Source organism: Rana temporaria, chromosome 7, assembly GCF_905171775.1.
Source record: "Rana temporaria chromosome 7, aRanTem1.1, whole genome shotgun sequence".
Taxonomy (NCBI): Eukaryota; Metazoa; Chordata; class Amphibia; order Anura; family Ranidae; genus Rana; species Rana temporaria.
The window spans coordinates 24996493-25009078 of record NC_053495.1 but is presented as its reverse complement, the minus strand read 5'-3'; the positions used below and the strand labels follow the sequence as shown (position 1 = coordinate 25009078).

The 12586-nt window shown below is 44.4% G+C and overlaps 1 protein-coding gene across 5 annotated transcripts in view; it reads left to right on the top strand.

The window, feature by feature from the left end:
• MITF (melanocyte inducing transcription factor) overlaps positions 1–12586 on the top strand; it is a 279848-nt gene that overhangs the window by 153958 nt on the left and 113304 nt on the right. For all 5 annotated transcript variants that reach the window (XM_040359084.1, XM_040359081.1, XM_040359079.1 and 2 more), the window contains exon 2: positions 2082–2334. In XM_040359084.1, coding sequence (XP_040215018.1) covers positions 2082–2334 — 253 coding nt within the window. The remainder of the gene's footprint in view (positions 1–2081; positions 2335–12586) is intronic.

Here is a 12586-nt window from a genome sequence, read left to right as displayed (position 1 = left end):
CCTCCATAGTTTTCCTCGCCGAGTATGCAAATTAGCTAAATACGCGAATTCCCGAACGTACGCGTGGTCGACGCAGTGAAGTTACGACGTTTCTGTAAGTTTTGCGACGCGTAAAGTTGCCCCTGCTATATGAGGGGCAACCTATGTTAAGTATGGCCGTCGTTCCCGCGTCGAAATTTAAAAATTTACGTTGTTTGCGTCGAAACCAATGACGTCCTTGCGACGTCATTTAGCGCAATGCACGTCGGGAAAAAGCCGAACGCAAACGACGTAAAAAATAAAAATCTCCTCATTTGCATATTCGTCACGAGTAAAACACGAAACGCCACCTAGCGGACAGCGGAAGATTGCAGCCTAAGATCCGATGGTGTAAGTCACTTACACCTGTCGGATCTAAGGGAGATCTATGCGTAACCTGATTCTATGAATCAGCCGCATAGATCCGACCGTCGGATCTCAGAGATACGACCGCGTATCAGGAGATACGCCGTCGTATCTCTTTGTGAATCTGGCCCTCTGTATATATACATAGAATATATTGTGAATTTTTGCCCCTGAGATGTGATATTATTCGGGGAACTTCAGTTCGGATCGGAGCAACATTCGTATAGTGGAGCATTCTAAGTGCTTATTGACCTTTCTGAATTAGGAGTCAGATAAAATGGAGTGCTGCTTTCCTATAGGTACCTGGTGCTCAACCTGCGGCCTAGGGGCCTTTTGTGGCCCTTTGGCACTTTTTGTGTGGTCCTTGAGGCCTTGCAGACACTAAGCTGTTTTTCCCTGTTGCCCTTTTATAGCAGTAACCTCTGATAGTCTCATGTAATGTGTCTTCAGTCTTTGGCTCCTGAGGCATGTCTCCAGTGTCCAACAACTCCTGTATTATGTCTGTAGTCTCTGACCATCTCTTGTATCATGTCCATAGTCTCTGATCATCTCTTGTGTCATGTCTATAGTCTTTGACCATCTCTTGTGTCATGTCCATAGTCTCTAACCATCTCTTGTGTCATGTCCATAGTCTCTAACCATCTCTTGTGTCATGTCCATAGTCTCTAACCATCTCTTGTGCCATGTCCATAGTCTCTAATCATCTCTTGTGTCATGTCCATAGTCTCTAACCATCTCTTGTGCCATGTCCATAGTCTCTAATCATCTCTTGTGTCATGTCCATAGTCTCTAACCATCTCTTGTGCCATGTCCATAGTCTCTAATCATCTCTTGTGTCATGTCCATAGTCTCTGACCATCTCTTGTGCCATGTCCATAGTCTCTAATCATCTCTTGTGTCATGTCCATAGTCTCTAACCATCTCTTGTGCCATGTCCATAGTCTCTAACCATCTCTTGTGCCATGTCCATAGTCTCTAACCATCTCTTGTGTCATGTCCATAGTCTCTGACCATCTCTTGTGTCATGTCCATAGTCTCTGACTATCTCTTTTGTCATGTCCATAGTCTCTAACCATCTCTTGTGTCATGTCCATAGTCTCTGACTATCTCTTTTGTCATGTCCATAGTCTCTAACCATCTCTTGTGTCATGTCCATAGTCTCTAACCATCTCTTGTGTCATGTCCATAGTCTCTAACCATCTCTTGTGCCATGTCCATAGTCTCTAACCATCTCGTGTGTCATGTCCATAGTCTCTATGTCATGGTTATGCAATAAAGTCTGGAAGCTTACCTGTCTCATGTGTCCATTAGAGGCCTGACCCTCTTTCTGGCTGTCTTTTATCACCTTCCTCCCTGTATGGCCCCACCCAGGCCATCCCAGGAAGTCTATATTAACTGTTGCACTACAGGCACAGTGCCGGAATATACTGTATGCTGAGCTGCACATGCACAGCTCAGCGTACAATCTAAGAAACATTGCGAACAGGCAGGTAGGTTTATTTTATTCTACAATAATTAGCCTGTCTGCTCACAATTAAAAAAAAAATAAGGCTCTGAAATTGTGCTTGAAGCCGAAAATGTCTTTGCAAGTCCGTTGATTCCCAACAGATTTTAAAAGCAGAGCCCTTTAAACATGCTGGGTGAGCAGCAATGAGAATCCCCACTAATTAGGAGTCTATCTTTTTGCCTTTTCACAGCAGTTCAGCCGAGCATCACGGAGCATCGAAGCCTCCACTAAGCTCCTCCAGCATGACATCACGGATTCTGCTACGGCAGCAGCTGATGCGTGAGCAGATGCAAGAGCAAGAGCGCCGTGAGCAGCAACAGCAGAAGCAGCAGGCAGCTCATTTCATGCAGCAGAGAGTGCCAGCCAGTCACACACCAGCCATCAACGTCAGCGTGTCCACCAGCCTGCCCGCTCCTGCCCAGGTACCAATGGAAGTTCTCAAGGTACGTGACATTTTCTTTTCCCCTCAATTTCAGATTCTCCGGTGCTGATTCTCTAGAGGAGGAAAACTAACTCACCTTCCGTACAGAAACGTCTGGCTTACTTAGTAAGGCAATGCAAGCTTCCTTCACGCTTATTCTACAATAGAGATACCATAGGAAAGAGAAATAACGTGCCATAACCTGGAGCAACCAATCAGGCGGCACTGTTTTAATTATTGCTAATTATTATTAACACTTTTATGTCTCCAGGGCCTGTTAAAAATAGGTCAAAGCTGATATTTAGACTTCTTCTTTTTCGTGGAAAATAACGGATTCAGAATTTGCCTATTGATGAAACACATCTAAACAATTTGTCCGTCTTTCTCCCCCCCCCCCCCCCCCGTACTTGATAATGAATTAAGATTTTACAAAAAAAATAAAAGAAACAATGCTGAGAATCTACACAACCCTTCACCCGCTCGCCTTATAAATGGGCCTCTAAATATTATTTTTTTATTATAAAAATGCACATGGCGTTCTTTTTACTTGGACAGGGCGAGCGATCGGATACAAAGAGATTTGTGATGCTTAGGAATGTGCTATTTCAAGTATGGCACTCTATGTACTTTTGGGTTTTTAAACTTGTCCTGTTTTTCCTTTTGTGGAATGATAAATTATTTGTACGAGGATTTGTCAGATGTTCCCTTTATATTAGTGAATCCCAGTGACAGAACCATGAGGTCGTACAAATCGATGAGAAGTAGTCTGTGTGGTGTAGCTGGGCGGCAGGTTAGAAATCAGCAAGTTTTCCCTACAGTTAGACATCCTCCAATACTTAACCCCTCACCTACCGGAACACCCAACCCTCACCTACCCGAACACCCAACCCTCACCTACCGGAACACCCAACCCTCATCTACTGGAACACCCAACTCTCACCTACCGGAACACCCAACCCTCACCTACCGGAACACCCAACCCTCACCTACCGGAACACCCAACTCTCACCTACCGGAACACCCAACCCTCACCTACCGGAACATCCAACCCTCACCTACCGGAACACCCAACCCTCACCTACCCGAACACCCAACCCTCACCTACCGGAACACCCAACCCTCATCTACTGGAACACCCAACCCTCACCTACCGGAACATCCAACCCTCACCTACCGGAACACCCAACCCTCACCTACCAGAACACCCAACCCTCACCTACCGGAACACCCAACCCTCACCTACCTAAACACTCAACCCTCACCTGCCAGAACACCCAACCCTCACCTACCGGAACACCCAACCCTCACCTACTGGAACACCCAACCCTCACCTACCGGAACACCCAACCCTCATCTACCCGTACAGCCAACCCTCACCTACCGGAACACCCAACCCTCAACTACCGGAACACCCAACCCTCACCTACCGGAACACCCAACCCTCACCTACCGGAACACCTAACCCTCACCTACCTGAACACCCAACCCTCATCTACTGGAACACCCGACCCTCACCTACCTAAACACCAAACCCTTACCTACCTAAACACCCAACCCTCACCTACCCGAACATTCAACCCTCACCTACCCGAACACCCAACCCTCACCTACTGAAACACCCAACTCTCACCTGCCCTTTACACCCAACCCTCACCTACCCGAACACCCAAATCTCTCCTACCTCCTGAACACCCAACCCTCACCTACCTAAACACCAAACCCTCACCTACCTGAACACCCAACCCTCACTTACCCGAATACCTAACCCTCACCTACCTGAAAACCAAACCCTCACCTACATGAGTACCTAACCCTCACCTATCTGAAAACCAAACCCTCACCTACTCGAACACTTACCCCTTCCTTACCCAAACACCTATCCCTCTCCTACCTAAAATTATAACCCTTACTTATCTAAACTCTTAATCTTCACCTACTTAAAAACCTAACACCTAACACTTAACCCTTACTTACCTAAACACTTGACCCTCACTTACCTAAGCACTTAACCCTAACCCTCACCTACTTAAACACCTAACATCTAACCCTCGACTACTAAACACTTAACCTTAAAGGGGTTGTAAATGTTCGTTTTTTATTTTCTAAATAGGCTCCTTTAAGCTAGTGCATTGCTGGTTCACTTGCCTTTTTCTTCGATTTCCCTTCTAAATGTTTTTTTTCTTTGTTTTCTTTGTCTGAATTTCTCACTTCCTGTTCCTCCTCAGTAAGCTGTTCTGACTGACTAACCACCGCATGGACGATGGTGGTAAGCCTACTGAGGAGAAACAGGAAGTGAGAAATTCAGACAAAGAAAAAAAACATTTAGAAGGGAAATTGAAGGAAAAGGTATGTGAACCAACAATGCACTTTATTAAAGGAACCTATTTAGAAAATAAAAAACAAACCTTTACAACCCCTTTAACCCTCACCTAAAAATACATGTAACATTAAGCCTCACTTAAATAAACACTTGACCTTTACCTACCTAGACACTTAACCCTTACCTACCTAAACAACTATTCCTCTTCTACCTGAACAATTAACCCTCACCTGCATAAACACTAAACATTTAATCCTCCCCACATCAACACTCAGCCCTATTCTACCTAAACACTTAACCTTAGCCCTTACCTACCTAAACACTTAACCGTTACCTACCTAAACAATTAACCCTAGCCCTAATCTAACTAAACACTTAACCCTCACCTACCTAAACACTTAACACTAACCCACCTAAACACCTAACCCTTGCCCTCACCTACCTAAACACTTAACCCTCACCTACCTAAACTCGTAACCTTAACCCTCACCTAACAAAGCACTTTACCCTCACCTACATAAACACTTAACCCAACCTACCTAAACACTTAACCCAACCTACCTAAACACTTAACCCTAACCCTCACCTACCTAAACACTTAACCCTCACCTATCTAAACACTAAACCCTTACCAGCCTAAACACGTAACCCCACCTACCTAAACACTTAACCCTAGCCCACCTAAACACTTAACTTTAACCCTCACCTACCTAAACACTTAACCCTAACCCTTACCAACCTAAACACTTAACCCCACCTACCTAAACACTTAACCCTAGCCCACCTAAAAAACGTAACCTTAACCGTCACCTACCTAAACACTTAACCCTCACCTACATAAACACTAAACCCTTACCAACCTAAACACTTAACCCTCACCTACCTAAATACTTAACCTTAACCCTCACCTACCTAAACACTTAACCCTCACATACCTAAACACTTAACCTTCACCTACCTAAACACTTAACCCTCACCTACCTAAACACTTAACCTTCACCTACCTAAACACTTAAACATCACCTACCTAAACACTTAACCTTCACCTACCTAAACACTTAGCCCTAGCCCTCACCAACCTAAACACTTCTCCACCACCTCCTGTCGATTCCTACAGGCAGACTGTATTTGGTGGGGGCCTGCTAGGTTCCTCCTACAGCTTTGCTACCTGCACAGGCTATGTCCAGCCCAGTGATGATGTCACTGCTTACTTTATATGGTAATATCTGGATTTGCATGTAGTCCTGGGACCTGCCCAACTGAATACATTGGCCCGTCCACCAGGCTTAGCCCTTGCATGGGCTTGTTGCGTTCTGCATCCTTTTTTCCTTTTCATGTCGGCATATAATAGATAATTTGCGCTGTCTGAATTGAATTATCATTGTATGCATTTTAAAAACATACACAAGTGAACTAAAAGAATGTTTGGTAAATGCAGTTAAATCATTTTAGTTATTATATAGTTATTATTTAGTTAGCATTCAAAAAATGTTAAAAGCAAAAATCTAGTGTAAGACCCATAAAAAGATGCGTGGTATTACTGTTGTTAGCCAGGAAAGCCTCGTCTGTGTGTCCATCTAGTGCTAGTCTCACTTTATTACTGATCTCTCAATTTTGAAGCTAAACTTTGCTGAAGTATTTAAGGTGTATTTCCCTTAAAGTATAACTATAGTTAAAACATTTATTTTTAGTTTTGGACAGAGTGGAGAGGGGTTAGAACCCCTGTCAGTTTTTATTGCTGTCTGTGCCCCCCATTATAGGAGATTCACCCTCTCTATTTGTCCCATTTACCATTGAAAGTAAAAGAAAATCCCACATTTTGGGTTGTTATACCCTCACCTACCTAAACAATTAGCCTTAACCCTCTCCTGCCCCTATACTACCCTAGCCTGTCTACATACTACCCTAGCCTATCTATATACTTGCATAGCCTCTCTATATACTACCCCAGCCTGCCCCTATACTGCCTTAGCCTGCCCCTATACTGCAATAGCCTGTCCATTTAACAACCCTAGCCTGTCCATATACTACCCTAGCCCGCCCCTATACTGCCTTAGCCTGTCCATATACTACCCTAGTCTGCCCCTATACTGCCTTATACTACCCTAGTCTGCCCCTATACTGCCCTAGCCTGTCCATATACTAACCTAGCCTGTCCATATACTACCCTAGTCTGCCCCTATGCTGCCCTAGCCTGTCCATTTAACAACCCTAGCCTGTCCATATACTACCCTAGCCCGCCCCTATACTGCCTTAGCCTGTCCATATACTACCCTAGTCTGCCCCTATACTGCCTTATACTACCCTAGGCTGCCCCTATACTGCCCTAGCCTGTCCATATACTAACCTAGCCTGTCCATATACTACCCTAGTCTGCCCCTATGCTGCCCTAGCCTGTCCATTTAACAACCCTAGCCTGTCCATATACTACCCTAGCCTGCCCCTATACTGCCTTAGCCTGTCCATATACTACCCTAGTCTGCCCCTATACTGCCTTAGCCTGTCCACATAATACCCTAGTCTGCCCCTATACTGCCCTAGCCTGTCCATATACTAACCTAGCCTGTCCATATACTACCCTAGTCTGCCCCTATGCTGCCCTAGCCTTTCCATATACTACCCTAGCCTGTCCATATACTACCCTAGCCTGCCCCTATGCTGCCCTAGCCTTTCCATATACTACCCTAGTCTGCCCCTATGCTGCCCTAGACTTTCCATATACTACCCTAGCCTGTCCATATACTACCCTAGTCTGCCCCTATGCTGCCCTAGCCTTTCCATATACTACCCTAGCCTGTCCATATACTACCCTAGCCTGTCCATATACTACATTTTAGGTGGGCGTGATTTTTTAGGGGGGAGGGGTCGCATTTCATTCTTGGAACCGGACAGCACAATGTCTTGGGCAAGCCCTGGGTATCTGGTTTTGGCATGACTCTCTGACTTCCGCCTGGATTGCCGAGGCGATCCAGGCTCAAGTTCGGCCCCTGTCCCTTCGCCACCCCCTCCGTTGCCTGCAGCCTTCTAGGAAACATCACAGATCCCAGGAGGCTGCAGGACCGTTCACAAAGCACGGTGCGGCCCACACATGCACAATGGGAAGTCAGCTGGGAAGCTGCAAGGAAGGAAAAACCGGAGGGCACTGAATCCTTGGACAGGTAAGTGTCCTTTTATTAAAAGTCCGATTTTTTTTTTTATTTATACAGCCTAAAGATCCCATTTAAACAGAAAAGTAATAAAGCGAGTGTAACACTCAGGGAACAAGGAACTCCAGGAACAGAAGCTCTACAATTACTGTTATGACAGGTTTGTGTTATAATCCTGTACATTGTGAAGCATTATCTGTGTGGGTGCTTCGTCCTTTGCAGTCTCTACGGGTGATTTTGTTATACAGAATGATTAATGTGTCCTCACTTCAGAAACCATAAGAAGCAGGTAAAGCTGCTCCAGAATATTCAGCATAAATGTCTCGCTGAATTTGTTTTGTATTCTTTCTAAGTAAATCTTACTGTAGAATATGGATAGCTCTTCCTATAGGCTGCTTTCACACTACTCTGCAGTAAATACGCATATGCATTTTTGCCACGTTTCCAGTGTATTTTGTGTTGCCTGACATCATCCTGCACCTATGAAAAAAAGGACATGTGACTCAAAAACCACACCAAAAAACGCAACCGCAGGTGTGTGTTTTTTGATGCGTTTTTGCTGCTTCCTTATGCATTTTCCATTCATTTTAATGAAAAAGTGCGTTTTTGGTGCGTTTTTTTTTTACCACACCAAAATGCAGCATGCAGGACTTTTAAAAAATGCAATTGACTGGTGTGAAGAGCTCCATAGGATTTAGGCCCCTTTCACACAAGCAGACTGATTGGGTCCACCTGTCAGTTTTTCAGGCTGACCCAATCGCATCCTCCATTTTTTCTCTATGGAGCAGAGGATGTAAACGGACATGTGTCCATTTATACTTGCTGACATCCAATTTGATCCGCTAAAAAAAGTCGGATGGGTTTCCCTTCCATGTAGGCAGTCGGTCTGTTTACATCCGACCGCCCATAGAGTAGAGCCGGATGTCATCCGCCCAGTGGGGATCAGCAGGCAGATCCCCCACTGAGCAAGCGGATCACAGAGGGAGCCCACCCCGTCAGAAAGGGGCCTTAATGGTCATGCATTTTTCTTCCACTTTTTTTGTAAGGCAAAAATGGAAGAAAAACTGAAAGGGACCTTAGTATAAAACAGATTATACACTATGGGCCAGATTCTTGTCCAGCGGCGTATCTTTGCGGCGGCGTAACGTATCCGATTTACGTTACGCCTCTGCAACTTAGACGGGCAAGTGCTGTATTCTCAAAGCACTTGCTCCGTAAATTGCGGCGGCGTAGCGTAAATCGGCCGGCGTAAGCCCGCCTAATTTAAATTTGGATCAGGGGGGCGTGTTTTATGTTCGTGAATTTGCGTATCTAGCTGATTTACATATTTCGACACGTAAATCAGCGTACATGCCCCTAGCGGCCAGCGTAAATTTGCAGTTACGATCCGACGGCATAAGAGACTTACGCCTGTCGGATCTAATAGATATCTATGCGTAACTGATTCTAAGAATCAGGCGCATAGATACGACGGCACAACGCAGAGCACGACGGCGTATCTGGAGATACGCCGTCGTATCTCCACTGAGAATCTGGCCCTATATTACCAAAAGTATTGGGACACCTGCCTTTACACACACATGAACTTTAATGGCTCCAGTCTTAGTCCGTAGGGTTCAATATTGAGTTGGCCCACCCTTTGCAGCTATAACAGCTTCAACTCTTCTGGGAAGGCCGTCCACAAGGTTTAGGAGTGTGTCTATGGGAATGTTTGATCATTCTTCCAAAAGAGCATTTGTGGGGTCAGGCACTGATGTGGACAAGAAGACCTGGCTTGCAGTCTCTGCTCTAATTCATCCCAAAGGCATTTTTACTGGGTTGAGGTCAGAACTCTGTGCAGGCCAGTCAAGGTCCTGCACCCCTGGACCTTGGTTTGTGCACTGGTCCAAATCATTTGGTGGAGGGGGGATTATTGTGTGGGGGGTTTTTTTCAGGGGTTGGACTTGACCAAGACATTTTGGACAATTTCATGCTACCACCTTTGTGAGAACAGTTTGGGAATGGCATGTATATTATCTCTACAGTTTAAGTAGACATAAATACAGTGCAAAATTGAATAACCAACCACAAAAAATAATAATAATAATAATAATAATATATATATATATATATATATATATATATATATATATATATATATATATATATATATATATATATATATATATATATATATATATATATATATATATATATATATAATATATATATATATATATATATATATCTGTATATATAAATATATATATATAAATATTTATATATATATGGAGATTATATACAGCTTTTCAGTATTATACAGTTCACAGTGTAGAATAATCGCACCATTAATTATTTGCATATTTATTAATTATGAGTGTGAGTTCACTTACTGAATGGCAGCAGCTGTTCTTGTTCACTTTAATATAAATCACAGTTTGAAGTATAATTGCATAGCAGCGCATAATTTATATGTATATATATATATATTTTGGGGGTGGCCCCTTCTTGTTCCAACATGACTGCGCACCAGTGTACAAACCAAGGTCCATAAAGACAAGGGTGAGCACGTTTGGGGTGGAGGAACTTGACTGGCCTCAACCCAATAGAACACCTTTGGGATGAATTAGAGCAGAGACGTCCAACGTTGGCCTTCTCGTCCAAATGCCTGACCTCACAAATGCACTTCTGAAAAAATGGTCAAACATTCCCATAGACACTCCTAAACCTTGTGAACATCCTTCCCAGAAGAGTTGAAGCTGTTATGGCTACAAAGGGTGGGCCAACTCAATATTGAACCCTACTAACTAAGACTAGAGCCATTAAAGTTTATGTGCATGTAAAGACAGGTGTCCCAATACTTTTGACAATATAGTGAATACAATATATGGGACCTATTAAATAAAACTGTTAAAACTGTTATCCAATCAGATCTTTTATTTTTGCAGCAAATAAAGGAAGGAACCTAATTAATCACTAAGAGCACCAACTCTAGCTGCATTGATGGGCAATTGTGATGCTGCGAATGGGCATTGATCAAGCTGCACCGATGGGAAATTGTGAAGCTGCAGATGGGCATTGCTCAAGCTGCATTGATAGGCAATTGTGAGGATACAGATGGGCATTGATTAAGATGCATTGATGGGCAATGGTTGAGGCTGCAGATGGGCATTGATCAAGCTGCATTGATGGGCAATTGTGAAGCTGCAGATGGGCATTGATCAAGCTGCATTGATGGGCAATTGTGAGGCTGCGAATGGGCATTGATCAAGCTGCATTGATGGGCAATTGTGAAGCTGCAGATGGGCATTGATCAAGCTGCACCGATGGGCAATTGTGAAGCTGCAGATGGGCATTGCTCAAGCTGCATTGATGGGCAATTGTGAGGATACAGATAGGCATTGATTAAGATGCATTGATGGGCAATGGTGAGGCTGCAGATGGGCATTGATCAAGCTTTATTGATGGGCAATTGTGAGGTTGCGGATGGGCATTGATCAAGCTGCATTGATGGGCAATTGTGAAGCTGCAGATGGGCATTGATCAAGCTGCATTGATGGGCAATTTTGAGGCTGCAGATGGGCATTGATCAAGCTGCATTGATGGGCACCGACCCATATTTTGCTTCAAAGGTCTTTATTTAAAATGTAAGTTTTGTTCCTGAAACTTCCCTCTTAAAATGAAGGCGCGTGTTATACGCCTGTGCGTGTTATATGCCGATAAATACAGTACGGTATGTAACCGTGGCACGAAGATCCCAGTGAAGTATCAATAAAAAATATAAATCCCCCCCCAAAAAAATGTAACGAAAGTTATCCTTTTCCCTAAAAATCTGTGCGGCAATTGTGCTGTCTGTGGCTCAGAGGAGTTGCTGGGTACACAAGCGTTCATTCCTCGTTAGATGGGGGATCGGCAGGGGCTTGTTAGGCTCTGGGCACCACAGGGACATGCAGCTTCCTAATTACTGGAAAATTCGCCTTGCTTAAGAATAGATTTAATTTCACACATTGAGAATTAGACCAGACAAAGTAAAACAACACAATGCATCTTTATCAGACAGCCGGGCTCCACTGCTCGGAGATGAGAAGGAGTATTATTTGTGGATGAGACGTAGAAGATCTGCTTGAACGGGGTTCATTTTTACATTTTCTTTTTTTGAACGCTTGTATGAAAAGGTACAAAATGTAAAAGTGGGAATTGCAATCTAATTTGGGGTTATATTGCTATCTGTGCATTTACCCTTTCTAATTGTCCTTTTGACCATTGTCATTGGCACTGAAAATATTGGGAAAGTAAAAAAAAATTCAGCTGTTAATGGATCAGCAGATTGGGGGGGGGGGGGGGGTCCCTTTTACATGACAGTTGTCTAAGAGATTTCCAAACTAGGGCCACATGTAGCCTACTAGGAGATTCTACCCGAACCCCAGCTGGGGTCTGTGGCGTATCCTAGGGCCGGCCATACATGCAGGGCCGTCTTAATAGCATCATGGGCCCCTGGGAAAAGCAATGCTCTAGGGCAGTGTTGCCAACCGTCCATATTTTTACGGACAGTTTGTAAAAACGGGCACTTTTTTCCCCCGTTCGTAAATGTCCGTGGTTGCGGGAATGTGCCAGCTAAAATAGCCAAGATCGGTTCGGCTTGGAACTACGCATGGTGATTGGAGGCAGGGAGTGATTGGAGGCAGGGGGTGATGGTGGCTGCGGTGGCACCGCAGAGGGGGATGGAGGCAGGGGGTGATTGGAGGCAGGGGGTGTTGGTGGCACCGCAGAGGGGGATGATGACACCGCAGAGGGTGGGGAATGGAGACAGGGATTGTTGGTGGCACCAC